Source organism: Chaetodon trifascialis, chromosome 12 (genome assembly GCF_039877785.1).
Source record: "Chaetodon trifascialis isolate fChaTrf1 chromosome 12, fChaTrf1.hap1, whole genome shotgun sequence".
Classification (NCBI taxonomy): domain Eukaryota; kingdom Metazoa; phylum Chordata; class Actinopteri; order Chaetodontiformes; family Chaetodontidae; genus Chaetodon; species Chaetodon trifascialis.
Genome location: NC_092067.1, coordinates 835242 through 861978, shown reverse-complemented (window position 1 = coordinate 861978; position 26737 = coordinate 835242). Strand labels below are relative to the sequence as shown.

Sequence of the window (26737 nt, the reverse complement as noted above, 5' to 3'; positions counted from 1 at the left end):
GTCTGACACTGTAACTTGATCCCTGGTGGATTGACAAGTTTGGAAAGATAACATATCGGGTTTTTGTGGTCCACCACCAGAAGTCTCTTCAAGCTCCAAGACTTCTACTCCCAGACTCAAGATTGCACTGGGGTCTGTGTGTTTGGTGGTGCTTTGTCTTTGCTTTGCAAACCCTATTAAACTAGTTCATGCAGGTGCCGGCTAGTGGAGGTGCGCAGACAAGCTGCAACACCAAGATGATGGCTGGTGGTGGGATGGAGGTTTTGGACAAAGAGGGTTTTGAAATTCAGATCTTCCTCCATCCCTGTTTCATTTCTGGAACCAAAGTAAGCCTGACATAGGGGGTTGTAGTACAGTTGAGGCGACTCCTGTCTTCCCTGTTTGACTGCGAGAGCAGCAGTCAAACCTGTTTGGGAATGATGATCGGAAAACACTTCCAGCAGTGCTTCACAGAGCAACCCATAGTCATTTCTGATATAGTCAGGCTGTCTGCAATGAACCTGCTGATGTCCCGACTAGTAGTCACCTGGATTAGATAGTTTTTATTGTCAACAGTGGCATTTGGAAACTTCCAAAGATAGAAATCATTGTCTTTGAGATATTGGTTGGTTTGATCTGGACCACCAAGGTTTGGTTCAAAACGAGCTATATTATGAGTAATCCTGTCCAGATCTCTATCTGTGGGCTCACATGCCGTGTAGTTTAGAGTGGCTGGATTAAGATACTGAGTGGGGATTTCTCTTACACGGTCAGGTGAGGGCCTCCTGCTACTCAAGTTCGAAACAAGTTTTGGTGGCACTTGGCGAGAGGACACGTTCCTTCAGATGTGTTCAATGAACTTTGTGTCTTTCTTTTCTTCTTGCAAAGAATGTTTGACACCTTTCCTTTTGTTCAAGAGTGTGGGAAAGCTTTCTTCTGACGTTCGTCAGTTCTGCTTCTGTCAGCTGTCGTTTGTGAAGTGCTTCGCTGAAGAGATTGTGTTGTTTCTACTAGAGACTGTTTCTGTGTATTATTCCTTCCCTGCAGGTGTTTAACCTCGTATTTGTAGGCTCTCAACCTATCTTCTGCCTGTTCTAACAGTTTTTATGAATGCCTGAGCTGGGCAGACATCACTACTACCATGCCTCCAAGTGCTTTAGACTTCTCTTTGTCTTTAACTGTGTTTAAGCCTAGTTTGGTTAAAGAGCTTGTGTGTGTCTTAAAGAAGAAAAAGCAATAGCACAAAAACAAAACTAATAAATGATTAAGTTCAAGAAACAGACAAGTGTGTTAATTTCAAAGTTTTATTTAATTTAATTTTATTTATTTTAAATTTTCTCTATATGTATACAGGTATACTTCTAGCTCTTCTTTTTGAAATCAAGAATTCTGTTTAAAATTCAATTTGTAATTTTAATTTGATTCTTTGATCAAATCAATTAAATGAGTGAACCTAGATTCTGTTTGTTGTTTGAGTTTCTGAGTAATGTTCTGTAGTAACAATCACTTGAATGTAAATTAAAAAGGTCTGCAATGAAACTACAATTGGATAATATCAGCAACCAGACTTTGTTTATTAACACTACATGAATAATAATTTCCAAGCTTTAAATTGAGAACAATTGTTAATATTATAAATGGTAACTAACTTAAATGAGATAAGAAAAGAATTGATTGAATGAGTAATTCAGACTTCAAAGAGATTAATAAAGATGTGATACAGTTGAGTTAATGCAGTTCACATTATCATTAATTTAACGCCCAAATTAGCCCAAATTGAATAACACACATCAAACTCAGTTAACCAAAATGCCCACAGGAGGGTGGTATTATGTTTCTGTCTTTCTAAATGGTTAATCTCAAATGGCAATACACTGAAACTGCGAGGGGTGGTGCTGGTGAGTTAAAAGGGGGTCAATACTCTGAACAACCAGTAGATGAAGAAGATGACGTGCGTCTAGTACCACCCCCCTGAAAGGGGTTGGCAGTTTTGGCTAAACTTTTTCACTGGGATTCACGCCCTCATGAGCTCCACTTCAGCAGTTACACACATTGAAACAGTCAGCTGTCACTATCAGAAACGTCAGACAGAATGTTAACCACCTTTGATTCAACAGTTTCTCTGAAGTTTACACACAATGTCAGGTTAACTTAGCTTCTTAGCAACAGGTTAACACATTAGAAAGTTCCTTTCAAATTAATGTTTTGATAATGGATCTATCGGCGGCTTAGACAAGAGTTCACTCTTTTATCGGTGGGTGACAGGCGTTGGTCACAAGTTCTGATTAAGACAAATTAGAGTCCACGCTCTTCCAAAGGCAGCTTACTGCTCAAGCCTCCACTGCGTTCATGCAGCTGTCTCTTATCAGGTAGCTAATCTGATGAAGGGACATGGAGGGTCTGAAATAATTCAAACTTTCTGGAACCTCGCAGCAAAGTCAAATTAATACAGAGTACATTTACAATCCTGGAACATCGCAGCAATTATAATGTGCCAACAGGCCTTTCAATATTATTAGTGTACGGCGACGCAGCATACACAACATAATTCAAACATTTCAGTTGTCAAACAGAGCTCAAAATGTCATAAGGATCCAGTTAACTCACATTTAAAGATAAGAACACATATATAGCTTGTTCCCAGATTGAAATGCTTGCACACAAAACCACAATTAAACCAAAGCAGCACACATAAGATTTTTCAGTGGAGACTCAGCATAGATCTGATACAGCCTTAATTACTGAAAAAGACAAATATGAATCGCCTCACACAGGGCACCAATAAGATGTAGGGGAACTAGGTCACTAACCTTTTGGGTGTAATGTTTGCACTCAACCTTCCTCAGCTTAGAAAGATTTTATTTAATATTTCTTTTAATGCTGATTTAATAATAATTAATGAATTAACAGTAGATCAGTCTGATAATCTGAAGCATAAGCTCTCGATACAGTGATTGTCTATTTCCTGCTCAAAAGGACACCGTTTGACAACGACTTAAATGAAAATTATTATTTATTTGACACAATAATGAGAATAGATATGAATAACGAATAATATGACAAATAATATTGATTATATGATGTAACACAAACAACTGAATGAAGAAACTATAGCAAAATAATAAAGACTGAGTTTGGCAATTGTGAGAAGTAGTTTGAGGAAAAATGGTGTGAATGTATTGTTAATTTCTTGAATGAATGACGAAGCGAGTCTAATGAGAATTGAGATTGTTATCTCCTAAGACACCAACTCTTTGCTAAAAAACAGCGACGCTCCGATGACGGACTGTCCCGAACAGACGCGAAGGGGTCCCCAGGCTGTCACTCGTGTCTCCCGTCTGCTCTGCGGTCCAACGGGGGAAGCTAGGCAAACCGCGGTGCTTAGCCAGTCTTGGACAGAGATGTTTCAGGGGTCTCGACCTCCAGTGTCGGCAACAGGCGAGGAGCGGCTTTTAGATGGTTATTTGACCCGGACAGATGGGTTGAGGCTGGCTACAGGACTTTGGTCCAAAGAGGTTGGCGACCGTATGGCAAAAGCTTTTAGGTTAATAATAAAATTGAGAGTACTTTTGATGGTCAGTTGAAAATATCTACATAAATATTATTATGTGATTAGGCTTTAACTTTGAAAAAGTTATGCGGCTTAACATGTTGAGCAAAAATTGAAGTTACATGAAGATCTGGAAAAGAACTAGAGAAAAACGTTTTTCTGAAGAGGCGAGTAAAACTACTAGATGTAAAGTAAAATGATGATTACCAAATAACAAATTTTCTGTTCAAAAACCTGCTGCAGTTATTATTGTGTCCAGTCCTCAAATATAATATGATCCCCACTTTTTTAAATATAATATAATAAAAATATCTTGTGTTTGGGCTAATGCAATAAATCTACTCAAATACCGTATGTTCTCAGATTTAAAGCAAAGCCAAAAACTCACCAGAACAAGAAAACAATAGGTGTTTAACTAACAGATCTGTGTGTGTGTGTGTGTGTGTGTGTGTGTGTGTGTGTGTGTGTGTGTTTGCTCTTCATACAGACCTGGCTGATCTTCCTCTGGTGAAGTTAGACTTCTCTTGTAACAAGGTGTCAGCCATCCCAGTGTGTTACAGGAAGATGAAACAACTCCAGGCCCTCCAGTTAGAAAACAACCCACTCCAGAGTCCACCTGCACAGGTAGGTGCATGCGCACACACACAGCACAACCCCAGCCTTCATCCTATAATGTAATGATTAAAGTTAGGGGGAACTGCATTTTGGAGCCTGTACCTAACCAGTCTTCACCATGACTTTGGGCTCTATTTTCGACTCCGAGGTGTACAGAGGTGCGCCAGGATGGGCGTTGCAGCGCAGCGAGGGGAGGTGTCGGCATAATGAGCCGGTGCATTGGAATCGGTGGAGTCGTGCGCTCACGTCACCAACACCTCACAGTCAGGTTTCCACAGTGTCTGGCATTTCACTGCGATCAATCATTAGTAACAGCAGTGATTCAATGCAGCTATCTGAGTCAGCACATACAGTCAGACCTAAATTTGTATGTTTTGATCCATATCTCATCTGACCACATCAAAAGCACGTTCGGCACACGTAATGGTCACTCAACCTGACTGAATGTGCACAGGTGAAACAGGGATGTCTGATGATCTGTGACTCAAATTGCCTGGTGACAAACGTGTATGCCACTTTCCCCGGGTCGGCACATGACTCGTTCATCCGGCGAATTCTAGCATCCCTACAGTCTTTCAGGGGGACACCCCTCTGGATTGGTGGCTGCTAGGTAATAACGGCTATCTACTGAAAACGTGATGACGCCATTATCACACCTTCAACAAGACGGCAGCGTGGTTTTAATGGTGTTTTCAGCAGTGCTCGGTCAGTCATTGAACGCACACTGCGATCAATAATTAGCAACAGCGACGATTCAATGCAGCTATCTGAGTCAGCACATACAGTCAGACCTAAATTTCTATATTTTGATCAGTATCTCATCTGACCACATCACAAGCGCATTCGACACGCATAATGGTCACTCACCCTGACCGAATTTACACAGGTGAAACAGGGATGCGAACTAATTGGTTAACGTCGCTGTGCCAACCAGAAACAGCCTGGCATCCTGCAGAGCATATATACTGCATCTATCTCAAAGTACTCGAGAGACAGAGAGAGACAGACACATGAAAAAACGTAAGTGCTGATCGTTGTCCGCTATTACCCATGTCATTTTATTCCAAATACAAATGTTATCATTGTAATGCTTAACGTCATCTACAAAGATGGAGTACATCATTGCTTTGAGGAGGATGAAGAGGAGGAGGAGGAGGATTTACCATCTAAGGACCTCATATTTACACATCAGAATCAGAATCAGAAATCCTTTATTTATCCCCAAGGGGAAATTGTTTTAGTTGCAGTGCTCCTTACAAGAATAGAATTAGAATAAAATTAGAAAAAAAAGAAAATAGAGCGAACTATATATATGTGTGTGTGTGTGTGTGTGTGTGTGTGTGTGTGTGTGTGTGTGTGTGTGTGTGTGTGTGTGTATAGGTGTGTGTGTGTGTGTGTGTGTGTGTGTGTGTGTGTGTGTGTGTAGGTGTGTGTGTGTGTGTGTGTGTGTGTGTGTGTGTGTATATACACACATATACAAAATATACCACAAAATATAGAACATCATATTATGAGGGGCCGTACAAGCCATAATTCATTCTGGTCCTCTCACATACACATATTTTCTCTCATACTCACATACATTCTCCTTTCACACACATACATTCTCCTTTCACACACTCCTATTTTCACTCTCACGCACACATATATTCTTCTTTCACACATTTACATTCTCCTTTCACACACATACATTTTCCTCTCACACATTCCTATTTTCACCCTCACGCACACATAAATTCTCGTTTCACATGCATTCATTCTCCTCCACATACATATATTTTCACTTTCACACCCACATACATTCTCCTTTCACACACATACATTTTCCTCTCACACATTCCTATTTTCACCCTCACGCACACATAAATTCTCGTTTCACATGCATTCATTCTCCTCCACATACATATATTTTCATTTTCACACAGACACAACTTCTCCTTTCACGTGCATATATTGTCACTCTTGCACACACATATATTCTCCTAAATAAATAGGCATATATGTATATGTACAAATAAAATATATGCATGTGAGAGAAGAATACATGTATGTGTGAGAGAGTATAGTGGAAAAGGAAGTCAGTATAGTGGAAAAGGAAGTCCATAATTTATTGCGCGGTGATTGGCTGAGAAGCTCAAGTAGGCGGGTCACGTTTAGACTGACAACTTGCAGTTAAATTTTCAGTACGTTGTACTCACCTTTTTCTTGGACGGGAGTTCCAGTTGCCGAAGTGTGTCCGAGTCTGATATCGCAAATACTGCTGCCTTAATCCTCCAGTTTGGCCTTGTGCATCGTTAGCATTAGCGCTAGCTGCTTGTCCTGCTGAAGCGACTTGGAAGTTTGCAGGTCTGAAAAGCTGTCTCATCTCACTTTTCACCGTGCTGTGAGTAAAGTTTGGTGCAGATGAACCTGTCACCTGTCGCCCAAGCGACGAGGATATGGATGCGATTGTTTCTGGGGATGATAAAATATTTCTTAAAACCCCAATGGTTTGTTGCACTGCTCGAGACTCCTCTCCACCTTCCATGCTGACTGTGACCTAAACGTGACCCGCCCGCTTGAGCTTCTCAGCCAATCACCGCGCAATAAATGATGGACTTCCTTTTCCACTATACTGACTTCCTTTTCCACTATACTCTCTCACACATACATGTATTCTTCTCTCACATGCGTATATTTTATTTGTACATATACATATATGCCTATTTATTTAGGAGAATGTATGTTCGTGCAAGAGTGACAATATATGCACGTGAAAGGAGAAGTTGTGTCTGTGTGAAAATGAAAATATATGTATGTGAAAGGAGAATGTATGTGTGTGTAAGGAGAATATATGTGTGTGTAAGAGTGACAATATATGTATGTGAAAGGTGAATATATGTGTGTGTAAGAGTGAAAATATATGTATGTGAAAGGAGAATGTGTGTGTGTTCAAGGAGAATGTATGTGTGTGCAAGGAGAATATATGTGTGTGCAAGAGTGACAATATATGTGAAAGGAGAATGTATGTGTGCATGCGTGGGTTCTCTCCGGGCACTCCGGCTTCTTCCCACAGACCAAAAACATGCTCATTAGGTTGATTGGTGACTCTAAATTGCCCCTAGGTGTGAGTGTGAGTGTGAATGGTTGTGTGTATGTGCCCTGCGATCGGCTGGCGACCGGTCCAGGGTGTACCCCGCCTCTCGCCCGTTGACAGCCGAGATAGGCTCCGGCCCCCCCGCGACCCCGAAAGGGATAAGCAGCATAGAAAATGGATGGATGGATGGATGGATGGATGGATGAATGTATGTGTGTGTAAGGAGAATATATGTGTGTGCAAGAGTGACAATATATGTATGTGAAAGGAGAATGTATGTGTGTGTAAGGAGAATATATGTGTGTAAAAGGACAATGTATGTGTGTGAGAGAGAAAATATATGCATGTGAGAGGCGAATATATGTGTATGAGAGGGCCAGAATGAATTATGGCTTGTACGGCCCCTCATATCATATAAAACAATATATATATACTGAGAAAAAATAAACAGTATATACAAACGGGTGTGCAAAGTAATACAGACGGATGTCAGGAGACATGAGTGACGTCAGTCTCCTGGAAACTTGCCATGTGCCTCGCCAGCGGTGTTCTTAAAGGTGAGGCGAGGAGCTGCTGTGATTGGTGAAGATTTGACTCGGCTGTGCCAAACCCACTCCACGCCTTCTCCCCTCCCTCTTTCCGAGTTGCGCCGCTGGGTGGGACTGAAATGAGAAGGAGGTGGAGATGCGCCGGCGGTGCAGTGCACGAAAATACCAAAGTCTGCGCCCCATCGCCACGCCCCATCGGCGCAGCGAACCTGACTTTGCGCCGCGCCGGTGGCGGAGTCGAAAATAGAGCCCTCTGTGTGAATGATGACATTTATTGTATTCATCTACACTTTGAATCGGCACACTCAGACAGATTCTGTAATGATACCTATATATTGATACAAACACATCATAAAACACAAATAACAACACATTCTGACCAGACACCATGGCTATTAAAACAGTAACATGAGCAGCTGATCGCAGTGTTGTGTGGGCGGACTGATGTAGCTAGCTCTGCTATGTACATACATAGTTAAGCTAATCATTCAGAAATGTTTGTGAAAAAGTGTTCATTGCTCTTATGTGCAATTTTTTTACACAATTTCTATATTGATAAATATATTAGATAAAATTTTAGATATTGATATTGGTTTTAACAATGTAAAGCACCTCTAATTTACATATGCTTCAGCTACCTGCAGTAGGCTCGATGGGAATCACATGATAACTGATGATTTGATGCTGGAAAGTTTTACTCATAAATATCAATAGTATCACAAAATGGTATGTCAACACAGTGGTGCTATACTTGATAAGATGTCAATTATACACTGCATCATAGTTTATTAGAGAGTGGATATGAAACTGTATGTACTACCCTGCATCATCTCAAACGCTGAGGAACAAGACACTCCGGGAATGTTAAAGACCAGCTGAAATAAATATGTGTTCAGTTACTCAGCAGTCAGGTCGATGTCTGTGTGAACAGAGACTGAAATTGCAGGAGAAAACAATTGCTTTTTCACTTCATGCTAATTTTAATCTTTCTTTTCTTTTTCAGATCTGTTTGAAGGGTAAAATTCACATATTCAAGTATCTGAGCATTGAGGCATGTTGCAGTGAAAAGATGCCTGACTCTCTGTACCTGCCTGTCATGGAAAGACTCAACCTATCGCAACCCACCACCAGCAGGTCAATTAATGTAGCAACTTATCATAGGAAGACACCACCTCCTCCATCCTCTTTTTTTTTCCTTTTTCTTTAGATTATTTATTTATTTATGTATTTATCTATGGGGGGGGGGCTATTATGTAGGATCATAATATGCTACTACATATTACATACATTTACATGTATGTATTACATATATATGTACAGTAGTTTTAGGCATGTGTGGGGAAAAAAATGCTGAAAACTAAGAATGCTTTCAAAAATATAGATAATTGTTTATTTTTTCTAATTTACAAAATGCAAAAGAAAAATCGAAATCAAATCAATATTTGGTGTTCCTACCTTTTTTTCCTTCAAACCAGCATCAATTCTTATACGTACATTGCACCAAGCCAGGGATTTTGTAGGATTATAGTCAGGTGTATGATCAATCAGTTATACCAAACAGGTGCTAATGATCATCAATTTCACATGTAGGTTTCAACACAGTCATCAACTGAAACAGAAACAGCCGTGTAGGAGGCTTGACTGGGTGAGGAACAGCTCTGCTACCAAGTTGAGGTTGTGGGTGACAGTTTCATATCACAGGTCATACACCATGGCAAGACTGAGCACAGCAACAAGACACAAGTTAGTTATACTGAATCAGCAAGATCTCTCCCAGACAGATATTTGAAAGCAGACTGGGGTTTCAAGATGTACTGTTCAAGCTCTTTTGAAGAAGCAGAAACGGTCAATGCTAAGGATCATTGACCCAGTGGTCAGCCAAGGAAACAGCAGCAGATGAAAAACACATCAAGCTTATTTCCCTTTGAAATTGGAAGATTGGAAGTCCAGCAGTGCCATCAGCTCAGATCTGGCAGAAACCAGTAGGACCCAGTACCCCATCTACTGTCTTGCCAGAAGTAGTTTTCATGGAAGGGTTGCAGCCAAAAAGCCATACCTCCAATATGGAGGACCAAGCAACTCAACAAAGAATGATGACATGACCGCTGCGCCATCAAAACACTGTGCCACAACTTTATTCAGGCATTCATTTTCCTCTCAAAATCGGATGATAAGACTTACAATGTCATCGGCTCGTTTCCCACTGGTAACATCTTCAAATCTGACAAACCGCTCCTTGAAGCTCCATTTAATTTCCTCTGTTTTTGGATACAGTGCTTTCATCGTGTCCCTGAAATAAAAGTTCCTGTTTGCCCAAAAAACAATGTCACAGTCTATCAGAGTCTATCAGTGTTTTTAAGATTTCTCTATTTGTCTTCACCTTTTCGTTGTGGAGCTCCATTTCCCTGCACACTTGCTCGCACAGCTGTAGATCCCCTCTAGTTTTCCCAAAAGTTTTGGAAAGCACCGTTGCTTGTAAGTGTCCAGGTGTGCTTTGGTGTCTCGTTGCTGCCTTGGATAGGCAAGCCAAGTTTGCAAACCCAGTACGGCTCCATAAACCATGTTGGTCAGTAGCAAATAACAAGCACTCCCAGCAATACAATTTGAACTGTTCCTCGGAGCCTGTGAGCAAGGGGTACTGCTCGTAGTTAGTGGACTGAAAGTGGTGGACACATCCTTTTCCAGATTGTGACAGACTTGCTAGCTTTGGAATTGCCCAACCTTTCTTAATGATGTCCAGCTTCTCTTGAAAAGTCTGTCTTGAAAATGCCTTTGATAGTAAATCTACAACCAAATCCATTTCTTCTCCTCCTTCAGCCATTGTGGAGTGACAAAACAACTATTAAATCAACACAACTATATTTTTGCTCGTTCATCTCATAACAGATGCAATTTACTAGCTCTGGCTAGCACTCTCTCTGACTACAATCAAAGGGTATGAATACGCTGACGTTACCATACACCGACTAGATGGCCTTGGTGTCGTCAACTCAAAATCTGATTGGTTAAAGCAACAGTTTGATTGACACTTATTTTATGCTACAGGGCCTGCAGAACTGATTGTGAAGGCCCCCAGGCAGATTTCTTTGACACTTTCAACAAATGATAAGTATTAATGGAAAATATAATTTACATAAGTCTGTTATTCAGATAGATAGATAGATAGATAGATAGATAGATAGATAGATAGATAGATAGATAGATAGATAGATAGATAGATAGATGACGAAGGCATTGATGCCATTGACTTGCCTTTGCATTCCCCTGACCCAAATCCAATTGAGCACGTTATGTATTGGTGCATCCAATGCCGCAAAGTACCACCACAGACTGTCCAGGAGCTCACTGATCCCTGATCCAGGTCTGGGATGAGATCCCACAGGACATCATCCATCATCTCATCAGAGGCATGCCCAGACATTGTTAGGAGAGCATACAGGCATGTGAAGGCCATACACACGAGTTACGTTTTGCATTTTTTTGAATCCTGCCCTCCTCAAGATTTAAGTAAAGATTAAATAAGTCATTCATCATGATCTAATGTGTGATTTAAGTGTTCCCTACCCAGGTGAAATGAATTCATGCATAACATTTGTTTGGTGCTATTAAAGACAAGATATTTGCTGTGTTGTTTGATCCCTGCCTAGAGCCTGTACACAATAGGCCCACATTTTCAGAATTGTATGAAAAACTTTTCAACCAAATTTCACACAGAACTTCCCTATGCCTCGTCCGATGCCACTGGCAATATGCCAAAGAGTGCCTGCACTCCAAAAGGATGGATGCAAACAAGCCGACATTGCTGATTTACTTGGAATATCCCAGGGAGCACCATCTTGGACTGCCCCAGACATCACAAATGTAAAAACTAATCTAAGAAAATGTGATGAAATTATGATGATGAAGTGAGATGCAGACCTACATGCCCACCTGCTGATTATCTAACCTTCAACCTGCTGTCTGACCTGCAGTTTTATCATCACTTTTCTGCTTGTGTGATTTTTTTTCCCTCAAACATCAGCACCTAATTGTGACTGATTGAGACATGTTTTTATTTGTCTTTCACCTTTCTCTGTGTATCTCTCTCACCTAAGCTGTTTTTGACAGTTGGAACTCTTTCCCCTTAAATTGTTAACTGTTATGAGCTGCAGTTGTTTCGTATAGGTTTCACCCTCTAAGGCTACTACTACTGGGTTTATCCCTCACACACCTATGCAGCACTGAAAAACGTTAATCCACACCCACATGCTAGACAATCGTTACCATTTTTCTTCAACCTGCAAGCACAGTCATGCAAGTGAATTTGTCTTCAGAGAGCAGTGTCTATATATGTCCAGTATGCCAGACCAGTTACACACTAGCCTGGCGGCAGACCCCAGGACCCTGAAGGACTGACTGTCCGGTTGTCTTGCTGGACTCCTCACCATGCTTTTCAAGATTAAGAATAAGATTAACTTTATTGATCACACACAAGCTACAGGGAGGAGACTGCACACACGCCATGCTTCGTGAAATTATTTTCTCCGCGTTTGACCCATCTTGGTCCGTCGTTCCTCCGCGGCGGACCAAGGAGCAGTGGGCTGCCAGCTGCCAACCGACGCCGGTGCCCATTGTTTATCGTCACCATTGGTCAGGTGGTGATCTTCTTGCATGTTTTTAGTGGGGGTTATTTAAGGAGGAAACCCTGGGTGAAGACGGAGAGAACATGCAAACTCCACACAGAAAGGCCCCTTTCCTCGAGCAGCAGGCACTGAAGACATGGTGGAGGACACGCCACCAGCGCCCACAGCGGGATTCAAACCAGGGACCTTCTAGCTGTGAGGCGACAGTGTTATCACTTGTACTGCCGTGCTACCCAAGCATCAGCAAATATCTCCATGATGGCATTCTCTCAGAGTCTGACAAAGCTGGCCACCTAGTCAACTACACTGTCTGTGGAGGAGGCATCAGAGATTAGCAAAACTGCCAGCGCTACCCTCACTCAGGCTAGGATTGCAGCATGTTGATGTGAACCCATCAGCTCATCTAGTTGCAACAATCCTCTGTTCCCGAGGCATCACGGAAGTATTTCACTGAGGTTCCTATCAGCCCAGACAAGCTGTTCATTTTCACTCAATGTTGAATAGCGTGAGATCAGTGCCAGAGTTGCCTCAGTGTTCACTGAGACAAGTGGGTGGTTATTTTCATGTATGCATCATCCCAAGATACAGGAAATTCTTGAACTTCTCATTCCGGGGGATGCAGTTTTGGTACAACTGCCAGCCATGCGGTTACCTCCTGGCTCAATGTATGCTTTAGCAGTATTGCAGATGGTGAAACTGTTATCACACCTCCTAACCTTCACCTTGCTCCCCAGGTTTTTGTTTATTTGGGAGTTGAGTTAAAATCGACCTTCTCAAGGGCACAGAGCAGAGAATGGCACTGCTGAGGGGTCTTCTCCACCATGTCACCCCTCGCAGTGTAGTGACAGCTCTCTCTGTTGTGCAGCTTGATGCAGGTATGATGTCAGCAGCTCACCATGTGGTTCCTCTGGGTCTCCTCCATGTGAGATGAACAACCCTCTGCTGGAGGTGGACACCAGATTACTTCTCAGCATATGGGCATGCCATAGTATTTGTGGGCATCTCTCAGGATGTTGTGTGCACTGTCCAGGGTACCAGGGCTAGAGTGTGTTTCACAGCCAAATGGATAGCTTTCGCGTGCTCGTGTGTGGAGAGAGGACTAGACCCAACTGTTTATTCCTTGCCTCCTGTGCTCTCATTTCTTCAACTGTTAGTGGACTCGAATCTGGCCATCAGCTCTTGCTATTCCATCTTGTCACGATGGATTTGGTGAGAGATTGTGGTGTTTAGCCACCCTCTGACAAAGCACTTTCTGAAGTGTGTATGGAGATACAGGCCAATGTCAAAAGCCCATTGTTGTGGAAGATGTATTTGAGGTGTGTGATGCCCTTACGGGGTCATGTGTGGAAAATGTTTTCTTGTTAGACAATGGCACAGCATCAGGGGCAGAGTAGAGAATGCTTCGATTCGTTTAGTTTATTCTTAAAGCGATGAGTGAGTTTTTTGTAGAAATAGTAATATGTCATCTGCATAGAGCTATATCTTATGATGGTCAGTAGGTTCATTCGATGTGGGTGTTTTGGACAAATGGCTGCAGCTAATGGTTTGATGAAAATATTGAATAGGGAGGGAGTGGGCATCCTTGCCTAGTTTTGGGTTCCTCTGGCTTTTTCCATTGATGATAATAGTGGCTGAATGTGAGGTGCACAGGACCTTAACCCAGTTTATGAATGATTCCTTAAAGCCAAATCTTTTGCAGTGTGTTTGAGGAATGACCAGTTTACTTTGTTAAAGACTGCTTCTAAGGTGGCTATGATGGTTCCTGCTTGTTGTAATAATAAATAATCCATTAAATTTAAAAGTCTGCGTGTTTTGCTGGATTTCTGTGAGCTATTGCTTTGATTGATGGTTTTTGATGATGATTTTTATATCCGCATTGAGGAGAGAAATGGGGTGTAATGAGATGGTAACAGTCTTTGTGAGGTTTAAGTAGGAGTGAAATTGTAGCTGTGTTCATGTTTCATTTCAGTTATCATTCCTTTGAGGGGTGGAAATAGAATAGATTGGAAGTGTTTATAGAACTCAGCAGGAAAGCTATTGGGTTCTGGTGCTTTGTTATTTGCCATAAGACTGAAGGAAGCAGAGTTCATCCTGTGCTCTTGGTAAATCAATTTTGTTCTTTACTAAACGGTGGTAGATCACTGCTGTTTAGAAATTGATTCATGTCCTCTTGAATCAGGTCCTTTTCTAACGAGTACAAATTGACATAAAGATCTCTGAAAATTTTATTCACCTCTTCACATGAGTGTGTGGGCTTCGCTGCTGAGTCCCTAATGGTTTATTTTCTTTAATTTTATTACATACTCATAGTTTATTAATTTATTTGGTATTCATACTTTCTTAGTTCGTACTGCATTTACTCTTTTGGGCTACTTACATTAACGTTTTCAAGGTATTTGATTTTCATTCCACTTCAACTTCTTGTTCTTTTTCTTTCTTTTTTAATAAATGGAACAATAAATAATTTTAAGTGTTAAAACTGCTTTCATTGTTTCCCACAGAAGAGGTGGTGATGACTCTGGGCAATCATTTATTTCTAGGGAGGATGTCCTTCTTTCTAAAGAGTCTCTAAAACTCAGGATTTTTGAGAAGAGATGTGTTAAAGCGCCATCTGGTGTTGGCTTTATGTACACTGGTTCTGTTCCACCCAAGTGTTATTGGGGCATGATCACTAGTAGGGATGTAGCAAGACCCAAAACTCATGGTATCACAAGAATCAAACAAGGAAAGAAAGTGTATACAGTATTTTCTAACCATATAAAATTAGTTTGTAACTTTTTCTATCCCCCTGCAGTTTGCCTGCAGAGCCAACAGGTCTGTAGACGATGCAGTCAACTTGGCCCTCCACTCTGGACTCCGCAGGAACCTACGCCAGGATCCTGTTTGTAGATTTCAGCTCTGCTTTTAACACCATCATCCAACTCTGCTTCAGGAGAATCTCTCCCAGCTGAGTGTGCCTGACTCCACCCGCAGACAAACCACACCGTGAGTTTTCTTCATTCATTCTGGCCAACATGCAGGACGCACAGCGCGTGCTCACCAACCAGATACTTTGTGTGGAGCGGACCAACCCGGACTCTTTAGTTATTGTCCTTGGTGACAAAGGTAACAAAGGTAACCTCACCCACGAACTCCCTAAATACAGACAGTTTATTAAATGCCTGACCAGAGAGGAGAATATTCTGGATCACTGTTACACCACAGTCAGGGATGCTTATCACACCGTCCCCCTGTGCTGCACTGGGCCACTCTGACCACATCATGGTCCACCTGATTCCTGCGTACATGCAGAAACTAAAGCACTGCAAACCTGTAGTGAGGACATCAAGGAAGTGGATCAGTGAGGCTGTGGAGGATCTCCAGGCGTGTTTGGATTCTACTGACTGGGATGTGTTCAGGAGTGCTACCAACAGTCTGGATGAGTGCACGAAGGCTGTGACGTCCTACATCAGCTTCTGTGAGGACTGCTGTGTTCCATCACACACCAGGGTGAGTTACAACAATGACAAATCCTGGTTCACAGCCAAACTCAGACAGCTAAGGTTGGCAAAGGAAGAGGCCTTCAGGAGTGGGGACAAAGACAGATTCAAAGAGGCAAGGTACAAGTTTAGCAAGGCGGTGAAAGAGGCTAAACAACTGTACTCTGAGAAGCTCCAACACCAGTTCTCAGCTAACAACTCTTGCTGTCTGGAAAGGGCTCAGGCAGATCACCAACTACAAGCCTAAAGCCCCCCACTCCATCAACGACCGATGCCTAGCCAACGACCTGAACGAGTTCCACTGCTGCTTTGAAAGACAAAGGGACAGTCCAGCAACCATCCCCCACAACACCTCCCAACAGCTCCAGCTCCAGTCACCTCCACCAATGCCCACCTTAAAGGTCCACCCCTCCTCCGCCCCACCCACCTCAGTGACAACTCTTTCCATTCATGAGAGGGACGTCAACAAACTCTTTACGAGACAGAACCCCCGGAAAGCAGCTCGATTGGATTCTGTCTCCCCATCCGCCTTGAGGCACTGTGCAGATCAGCTGTCTCTAGTGTTCACACACATTTTCAACACCTCACTGGAGACATGTCACGTGCCAGCCTGCTTCAAGTCTTCAACCATCATCCCTGTTCCCAAGAAGCCAAGGACCACAGGTCTTAATGACTTCAGACCCGTCGTCCTGACCTCTGTGGTCAGAGTGCCTTGTGCTCTCACACCTCAAGAACATCACTGGCCGTCTCCTGGACCCCCTGCAGTTTGCCTACAGAGCCAACAGGTCTGTAGACTATGCAGTCAACTTGGCCCTCCACTCTGGACTCTGCAGGAACCTACGCCAGGATCCTGTTTGTAGATTTCAGCTCTGCTTTTAACACCATCATCCCAACTCTGCTTCAGGAGAAGCTCTCCCAGCTGAGTGTGCCTGACTCCACCCGCAGGTGGATTACAGACTTCCTGTCTGACAGGAAACACTGCATGAAGCTGGGGAAACATGTCTCTGTTGTAAAGACCATCAGCACCAGATCCCCCCGGCTGCATTCTTTCTCCTCTGCTCTTCTCCCTGTATATGAACAGCTGCACCTCCAGTCACCAGTCCGTCAAGCTCCTGAAGTTTGTGGACGACACCAACCTCATCGGACTCATTTCTGATGGTGACGAGTCTGCCTACAGGTCGGAGGTTGACCATCTGGTCAGCTGGTGCAACCAGAACAACCTGGAGCTCAGCGCTCTAAAGACAGTGGAGATGGTTGTGGACAACAGGAACCCCTCTATATATATATATATATACATATCTGTTTATATTGTTATATTTTATACTTTTTAATAGCTTATTTCTAGAAGATTTGTCATGCACAAACTTCACCAAAACAAATTCCTGGTATGTGTAAAATCGTACTTGGTAATAAAGCTTTTTCTGATTTCTGATTTCTCATTCTGATTCAGTACACGACAGATGAAAATTACCCAAAGTTTTGTGTCTTCACATTTGCACCTAAGCCAGCAAAGACTGGAAACACCACTGGAAGCTAAGTAATTCATCTTAAGTATCACCAGTCAATAAGGCACACGTAGAAATATAAACATATCACATTGTTGGATTTCTAAGGATTTAGACTGACATAATTGAAAAGTTTTGTTTATGCAGTTTATGCGGTTTATTCTTTTACATAGATTTTCTTTTTACAGCAGCTCTTGGTTTTGAGTGTACTGCTTTGTGAATTTTAGCTCAAGGGAATATTTAAGATCAACAAAATAATGTCTTGCAATTTGTGTTATATATTCACACTGATATGAAAAAATGTATTCATAAAAAGTTTTTGCTATATCGCCCATATGCCTTGTCCTAAATCTGATACACATCTGATTTAAGTTATGGAAAGAAAAAAACCTAAAGAAAACCTTCCCTCAGCAATTCCTCTCCAGTCAAGTTTCCATCCAATTGTTGCACAGATTTTATGATTAATGTGCATTTCCATCAACTAGTATGTGAATTTCAGTTAAAACTAGTTTTGGTGCCATCAAACCATTGGAGAAGAGGACACAAGGAGATGACTTCATTAAAAGAGCTCCAGTCAAAGCTTAGACAATGGAAAACCATGTGGAAAACCTAATGGAAATATGACATTTCTGGCAGTTTCGTGTATTCACATAAAAACATGTGGATGGAAGTGCACTGTATGTCTTCTGTGTGCATTTTTTTTCTTGTCTGTTGTGCGATATCAGTGACACTGAAAAGCATAAAAACACCGTAAGCAATTATAATTTAAAATTTGAGAAGGAACTGAGAATTTATACAGCACTGTGAACATAGCCTGTGTGAGAGAAGGGGGAGTTTGAAAGAGAGACTGTGTTCTCCTCTCTGTTAGACTGTGTGTGTGTGTCTCAGATGTGTGACCTGTGTGTGTGTCTGCAGTGTGGAGGACATGGAGCAGCAGAAGAAGCAGGACAGCGACTCGGGTGTCGGCAGTGACAACGGAGACAAGAGACTTTCTGCTACTGAGGTACCGAGTGTATGCGTGCATGCGCAAGTGCATGTGAGATTTTGTGTGTATGTCTAAGTATGCTGTGTGCCTGTGTCACCTATAGAATTTTTTCCCTTTTCTAGTCAGATCCCTAACAGCTCAGCTTTCTTTTTAAATGTGTCAGTCTTTTAACTTATCTGTCTGTGATTGTACATGCGTACTACATCAGTATTTCGACAATGAAGACTCTGCCTTGATGAGTAATCATCAATGCAGTGGCATAATAGAGGGATTATTTTAGTGCTCACTCTGGTATAACACTATCTGCAAAGAAAAAGTGCCTTTCTTTTTACTTCTAGTGTACTGTCTGTATGTGTTTGAGTCTTTTATTTGTAAAAGCTACGGATTTGAATTTTATTCTCCACAAATGTGGTGTGGGAAATCTGATAGTTTTCATTATTTTCTGGCAGGTTTAATATCAAAGATGGCAGCAACATTAATTAGATTAGTTTGAAAAGTAGACTTCACAAGAAATGTAATTATTTTTTCCAAGTAACTTTCACATCAAATCAGATCACACATGTAAGATCTGAAAGCTGTGATTGTTTGATTTAATGACAAAGTGCAGAGTGGCTACAGAGGAATTGTGATTAATAAGCAGTTGAAAATATAGATATGTACATGTAGATGCCATATCTGGGCTTCAAGATAAGTCTCTGCCATCGCCATCTTACTCAGGGATTCTGAACTGTAAAGGGAAGACTGAAAATGCCAGAGTTTTGTGTTGCTTTTGGATGTTCCAAATGAAGAACTACAAAGACTAAACTAATGGGAATAAACAGAAGACTAAACAAATGGGAATAACGTAAGTTGACAATATTTTACTGTTACAGATATGTGGAAATTGATATATCACAAGTAGTTAAGTCTTTTTGTGAAGCTAATATAAAGTTAAGTGACTGTGCTGATACAATGTTAGGCTAATGCAAGCTTATGTCAGGTAGAGAAAGCTGAACATTTTTATTAATATATCAATGAGATGTTGAATGGGATATTTGCTAATCAGCTATGTTGCTATATGTCTTATTAAAAATGATCTACTTTTAAGTGGCACTAATGTTACAGACAGTAATTTTTTTAAATAGCTTTGCAGATGATGGGCTTATCAGTGATAATTATATTACATTTCTAAGAATAAAATAATTAATTTATTATAAAATGTTTTTACAGGATCATCGGTATGCCCCTGACCCAGTTTAAGTTAAAGAAAAAAAAAGTTGACTAATGCTCAGGAGAAGGTAGAGGAATTGTAACAGGACTTAAATGCCAGGGATTGGGAAAGAAGTCACAGTAAGACAACAAAACTCCTGCTAAATACAACAGAGGCTTGACTTGCACTGCCCAACTGTCCAACCACTTCCTTTTTACAGAAGCCCGTGTAACTCTTAAAATTTTGTAGTGGTTTAAAGACGTCTCATCACAGACATTTAGATTGCAGTCTAACACACCACTGTTCTGAATTTTTTCACTGAAAAACAATTGATAAAATTTAAATATCTGAATTAATTTTAATCACTCATTTAGAAAGCAATCCAATTGAGCTTTCAACTAATTTAATTTAATGCTTTTCTCAATGTATGTCTTGTCCAAGTATCCAACATTTTTTTCCCCTCACACTTTAATTTTCTGTAACATGTTAATACTGTCATATTTAAAATAAATAAATAAATAAAAACACACGGGTAATCTATGTTTATCCCAAAATTTGAATGTGTCAGGTTTGGTTCTGGTTTCATTATATTATATGGCTTGTTTTCACAAACTTCTTAGATCAGCAAATTGAACAGGTACTTGAGAGACAATGAAGATACCACTCACACTCTTCAAAAGTAACCCTTTCCACACCTTCACTCTTGTCAAGACTAAATATAACAGGTCTGTTGTGGTGTTATGAGTCTTTGGGCTCTATTTTCAATTCTGCTGCCGGCGCGGCACAAAGTCAGGTCCACTTCGCCAATGGGGCATGGCGGCGCACTTTGATATTTTCCTGCACTGCACCGCCGGCACAACTCCTCCCCCTTCTCATCTCAGTCCCACCCAGTGGTGCAACTTGGAAGGAGGGAGGGGAGAAGGCGTGGAGTGGGTTTGACACAGCCGAGTCCAATCTTCATCAATCACACCAGCTCCTCGCCTCACCTTTAAAAACGCTGCTGGCGAGGCGCATTGCAAGTTTTGAGGATGACTGAGCCCAGGAAAATGTCTGACGCCCAAACTTCTCCCAGGAGGAGACTGATGTTCTGGTCCGGGAGGTCCAGGCTCGCAGTGGCCGTATATACGGCCTCGCGAAATTTACTTCAATACTGTCTATCTGTTTAGTGTGGAAAGTTATTGATCGTCAGATGTTTCTCGAACTGATGTAACCTCAAATACTCATTAATGACAAAGCTGGGCGGCGAGGCGCTCCCTCCTCTCCCGTGGCGTCATCAACCACGTTTTCAGTGGATAGCCTTTATCACCTAGCAGCCACCCATCCGGAGGGGTGTCCCCCTGAAGACTGTAGGGATGCTAGAATTCGCCAGGATGAACGAGTCATGTTCTGACCCCGGGAAATTGGCATACACCAGACATCCCTGTTTCACCTGTGTACATTTGGTCAGGTTGAGTGGCCATTACGCGTGCCGAACGCGCTTGCGATGTGGTCAGATGAGATACTGATCAAAATATCTAAGTTTAGGTCTGACTGTATGTGCTGACTCAGATACTTGCACTGAATGGTGGCTGTTGCTAATTATTGATCCCAGTGAAATGCCAGACACTGTGGAAACTTGCCTGTGAGGTATTGGTGACGTGGGCGCATGACTCCGCTGGTTTACAAAAATCCACATGCCCAGCGGTGTGCCGCTGGCGCACAGAGTTGACCAGGTCTGGGGTGGCTAGCTTTCACCGCACTTTTACACCACCAGCGTGGACCAAATGGAACAAAGATCCAAATCAGCCGGCTGATTATGCAGACACCTCCCCCTACTGCAATACAACGCCCATCCTGGCGTACCTCTGTGCACCTCGGTTTACCGAAATACCAAGTGCGCTGTGCGCCTGCCTGCGCTGCACGAAAATACCACTGCGCGGGGTGCGCACCCTGTGCCACGCCGGCGGTGGAATCAAATATAGGGCCCTTTATGTCACCCTATTAAACTTATATGCACCAAATTTTGACATCCAAGGTTTCGTTCATGGTGTTTTCAATTCAATTCGTATTTGAAGAATGAAGCATCCCAATATAAAAGAATATTCCTTCTTTTCACAATATCGTGGCACTAATACAGAGACTGATTACTTTTTCATTGATTCCAAACTTAAATAAGTGATCTATTCAATTTAATTCAATTCAATTTTATTTGTATCGCGCCAAATCACAACAGAAGTTGTCTCAGGACACTTTCCATATAGAGCTGGTACAGACCAAGCTCTTTTATCTACAGAAAACCAACAATTCCCCCATGAGCAAGCACTTGGCAACAGTGGTGAGGAAAAACTTCCTTTTAACAGGCAGAAACCTCGGGCAGAACCAGACTCTGGGTGGACGGCCATCTGCCTCGACCGGTTGGGTGAGAGAGGGAGAGCAAGAGAGGGAGAGTGAGACAGACAGACAGACAGAAATGCAGTCAGAGAGAGAGAGAGAGAGGGAGAGAGACAGAAAGACAGACATGGAATCACAGTAACAGTGACAGTGGATGTAATAATAGCAGTAGCAGTTGCAGTGGATGTCAGGCAGGGCCAAGGCAGGAGACGCAGCTGCAATCCACAATCCAGATTCAGCCACTGTGGAACCTGCAAGACGACAAAGCACAGAGACTCCGGGAAAGGAGCTAAGTTAGTAACACGCCGTGGTAGGACATGAAAGTGTGCAGATGGAGAGGGACAGAAGGACAGAGGAGCTCGGTGTATCTTTGGAGGTCCCCCGACAGTCTAATCCTATAGCAGCATAACTAGGGGCTGGTCCAGGACAAGCCTGAGCCAGCCCTAACTATAAGCTTTATCAAAAAGGAAAGTTTTAAACCTACTCTTAAATCTAGAGACAGTGTCTGCCTCCCGGACAAAGACTGGAAGATGGTTCCACAGGAGAGGAGCTTGATAGCTAAATGCTTTGACTCCTGTTCTGCTTTTTGAGACTTTAGGAACCATAAGTAGACCTGCATTCTGGGAACGCAGTGTTTGAGTGGGGCAATAAGGTACTATGAGCTCTTTAAGATAAGAAGGTGCCTGGCCATTTATGGCTTTGTAAGTAAGGAGGAGAATTGTAAACTCTATTCTAAACTTTACAGGGAGCCAGTGCAGAGTGGCTAGTATTGGAGAAATATGATCTCTCTTCCTGGTTTTTGTCAGAACACGTGCTGCAGCGTTCTGGAGCAACTGAAGAATATTCAGCAACGAATTTGGGCAGCCTGATAGTAAAGAATTGCAATAATCCAGCCTGGAAGTTACTGACTGGTTTCTTAGCTTATTTCTTATAAATATAGCTGGGTATCATCTGCATAGCAATGAAAATTTATTGAGTGCTTCCTGATAATCTTACCTAAAGGAAGCATATATAAGGTGAATAGAATTGGTCCAAGCACAGAACCCTGCGGAACTCCATAGCTGACTTTAGTGAGCACAGAGGAGTCGTCATTAACACGTACAAACTGAGAGCGATCTGACAAGTAGGATTTAAACCAGCTTAACGCAGTTCCCTTAATGCCAATGAAGTGTTCCAGTGTCTGCAATAGGATGCCATGGTCAATGGAGTCAAATGCAGCACTAAGATCCAATAAGACTAGTACAGAGACAAATCCTTTATCAGATGCAATTAGAAGGTCATTTGTAACTTTAACCTCTGTGCTATGATGTACTCTAAATCCTGACTGGAAATCCTCAAATAAACTATTATTGTTTAGAAAGTCGCACAGCTGATTGGCAACTGCTTTCTCAAGAGTTTTTGAGAGAAAGGGAAGGTTGGATATCGGTCTATAGTTGGCTAAAACCCCTGGATCAAGAGTAGGCTTTTTCAGTAGCGGTTTTATCACAGCTACTTTAAAGGACTGTGGTACGTAGCCTGTTGATAAAGACAGATTGATCATGTCTAATACTGAAGAGTCAATTAGAGGTAATACTTCTTTAAACAGCTTAGTCGGGATTGGATCTAAAATACAGGTTGATGATTTTGATGATGAAATTATTGAAATTAGTTGGTGAAGGTCGACAGGAGTGAAACAGTCTAAAACTGCGACAGACTGAGTAACAGTTTCTACGGTTTCTGTGTTTGAAGACAAAACAGTACCTGTTGACGGCAGGAGCTGATGAATTCTGTCTCTAATAGTTAGAATTTTATCATTAAAGAAGCTCATGAAGTCATTACTGTTCAGAGCTAAAGGAATACATGGTTCAACAGAATTATGGCTCTCTGTCAGCCTGGCTACAGTGCTGAAGAGAAACCTGGGATTGTTCTTATTTTCCTCTATTAGTGCAGAAGTAATAGGCTGCCCTGGCACTGTCAGACAGGAGTCTGGTATAAGAATTTTTGCCTACTGGATGGTAGTCTGGTAATACGAATTCAAAAGTTATTAAATGATGGTCCGATAAAAGAGGATTCTGTGAGGAGACTATTAAGTCTTTGATTTCAATGCCATATGTCAGAACAAGGTAGAGGGTGTGGTTAACACAGTGAGTCGGTTCATGTACATTCTGATGGAAGCCAACTGAGTCTAATACTGAAATAAACGCAGTGCTAAGGCTGTCATTATCAACGTTGACATGTACATTAAAGTCACCTACAATAATTACTTTATCTGCTTTAAGGACTAAGCCTGATAGAAACTCCAAGAACTCAGCTATAAATTTGGAGTAAGGACCAGGAGAGTGGTATACTATAACAAATCTCCTCATCTAAATATCGTTTTAATCTTGGATCACAGTCCTGTTACTATAAGCATCAATATTGGATGTAAGGAGGCCCATTACAATTGGAGATTTAACCCAAACTTGTTTTATGATGATTTTTTTTTTTTTTTTTTTTTTTTTTTTTCTGAAAAATGCTGTGTTTTCATTAAGGAATATGTGGCTTTCAATATCAAGGGACTTTTTTTCTTTTTTTTTTTGTATACTTTATTGTGTCAGTACAGTATAAGACATTCCTACAATACACATCCTGTTATTTAAATAACTTGACACCCTCTTTCACCCGTGTGGCACAGTCAAACATAACCTTTCATAACTTAAAATACATATACACAAATACCCCGAAAGTAAGCAAAAAAATGTAAAAAAAATAAAATAAAATAACTAGGGCTGTCAGTTTAACGCGTTAATTAGATTAATTAATTACGCTGCAAATTAACGCGCTATAAAAATTAACAAAATTAATCATGAGTGGCAAGTCAATGCACAAGCATTTTAAATTTGGCCCTTTGAGTGACCCGTAGGCTGCAGTGGCAGGTCGCATATTACCTGCGCCACTAGTCAAAAGCAGGGTGACAACAGACATGGATGCGACACCGGAGAGCGAGGCAAGCGTACTTGGACCTTTGAACGGCAAGTTTATTTATAAAAAGAACAAAGACGGGACTATTAACAAGAACGCAGTACAAGCAAGTACCTTGTGTAAAAAAGAATTTTTAATTCAGCCTGAATTATCATTTAAACGCTAAACATGTAGTTGCTGCTAGTGCTGCTAGTGCTACCGTGAGCTCACTCCGCCAACCCACACTTGCTGAGTTAGGAAAACGAATGAGCAAAGCCACGACTGAAAAATTGACAAACTCAATCGCAAAGTGGGTTGCTGCTGATTGCAGGCCGATTTCAATCGTGGAAGACGAGGGCCTAAAAGAGTCGTTTCAGATAGCGTCATCTGACTCTAATTTCCAGCTACCGTCGAGAACTACAGTGATGAAAAGAATTCACCAGCTGTAATGTGAATGTCAGTGAATTGTAATGTCTTAGAATTCAAATTCTTTATTTGGGGACCTTTAGCAGATATGAGATTAAAATGCGATTAATTCGATTAATTAATTGCAAATCCTGTAATTAGATTAATTTTTTTAATTGCCTGACAGCACTAAAAATAACATTACCCAACAAAAAATACACATGCAATTACAACAAATACAATAGTAAAATGAATGCGCACATAAACGGTAAGTCGTTAAAGAAAGAAAAAGAAATATATATATATATTTTTTTTTTGTTTGTTTGTTTGTTTCTTAATGATCTCCCAGTTTACTCCAAGTTTAATATTATAATATAATTAGAATTATACTTTTCAATACAAAACAGAAGCAAAACAAATACTTAATCATGAAATACTACAAGGACAATAAATAGCTCCAAGACACCTGCTACCAGCACATTCACAAACTTTGCATACGCAGACACACAAACTCAGGCACAATTGCATTACAGTCTGGATGTTCGTCTCAGCACTGTTATAGCAGAGGGGACTAAACTCCTGCTGAACTTCACTCTCTTCCACGACAGCAACCTGTAACAGCGACCAGATGGGGGTAGCACAAAGTGTGCGTTGAGGGGGGGACTGGCGTCAAGTGCTATGGTGTCAGCTCTTCGTGCAGTGGCTGTGCGGTTGAGGTGTGGGAGGCCAGTGATGTTGGCAGCCTTGTGTGTAATTTGTGACCATCCATCCATCCATCCATCCATTTTCTCCCACTTCATCCGGGGCCGTGTCGCGGGGGGAGCAGTCTGAGCAGGGACGCCCAAACTTCCCTCTCCCCGGACACTTCCCCCAGCTCTTCCGGGGGGATCCATGAGGCGTTCCCAGGCCAGCCGAGTGACATAGTCACTCCAGTGTGTCCTAGGTCTTCCCCAGGGCCTCCTGGAACACCTCCCTAGGGAGGCGTCCAGGGGGCATCCGATAAAGATGCCCGAACCACCTCAGCTGGGGAGCACCCTGCCACCCTGCAGAGGAAACTCATTTCAGCCGCTTGTATCCGTGACCTCGTTCTTTCGGTCATGACCCAAAGTTCATGACCATAGGTGAGAGTAGGAACGTAGATTGACCGGTAAATCGAGAGCTTCGCCTTTCGGCTCAGCTCCTTCTTCACCACGTCAGATCGGTACAACGACCACATTACTGTGGCCACTGCACCGATCCGCCTGTCAATCTCACGCTCCATCCTTCCCTCACTCGTGAACAGGATCCCAAGATACTTAAACTCCTCCACTTGAGGCAGGAACTCTCCCCCAACCTGAAGGGAGCAAGCCACCTTTTTCCGGTCGAGAACGATGGCCTCAGACTTGGAGGTGCTGACTCTCATCCCAGCTGCTTCACACTCAGCTGCAAACCGCCCCAGTGCATGCTGAAGGTCCTGGCTCGAGGGAGCCAACAAGACAACATCATCCGCGAAAAG

The 26737-nt window shown here is 42.0% G+C and overlaps 1 protein-coding gene across 12 annotated transcripts in view; it reads left to right on the top strand.

Annotated features, from left to right (window-relative positions):
• lrch1 (leucine-rich repeats and calponin homology (CH) domain containing 1) overlaps positions 1–26737 on the top strand; it is a 222005-nt gene that overhangs the window by 86593 nt on the left and 108675 nt on the right. For all 12 annotated transcript variants that reach the window (XM_070975848.1, XM_070975847.1, XM_070975845.1 and 9 more), the window contains exons 5-7: positions 4017–4153; positions 8772–8902; positions 18290–18377. In XM_070975848.1, the coding sequence (XP_070831949.1) occupies positions 4017–4153; positions 8772–8902; positions 18290–18377 (356 nt within the window). The remainder of the gene's footprint in view (positions 1–4016; positions 4154–8771; positions 8903–18289; positions 18378–26737) is intronic.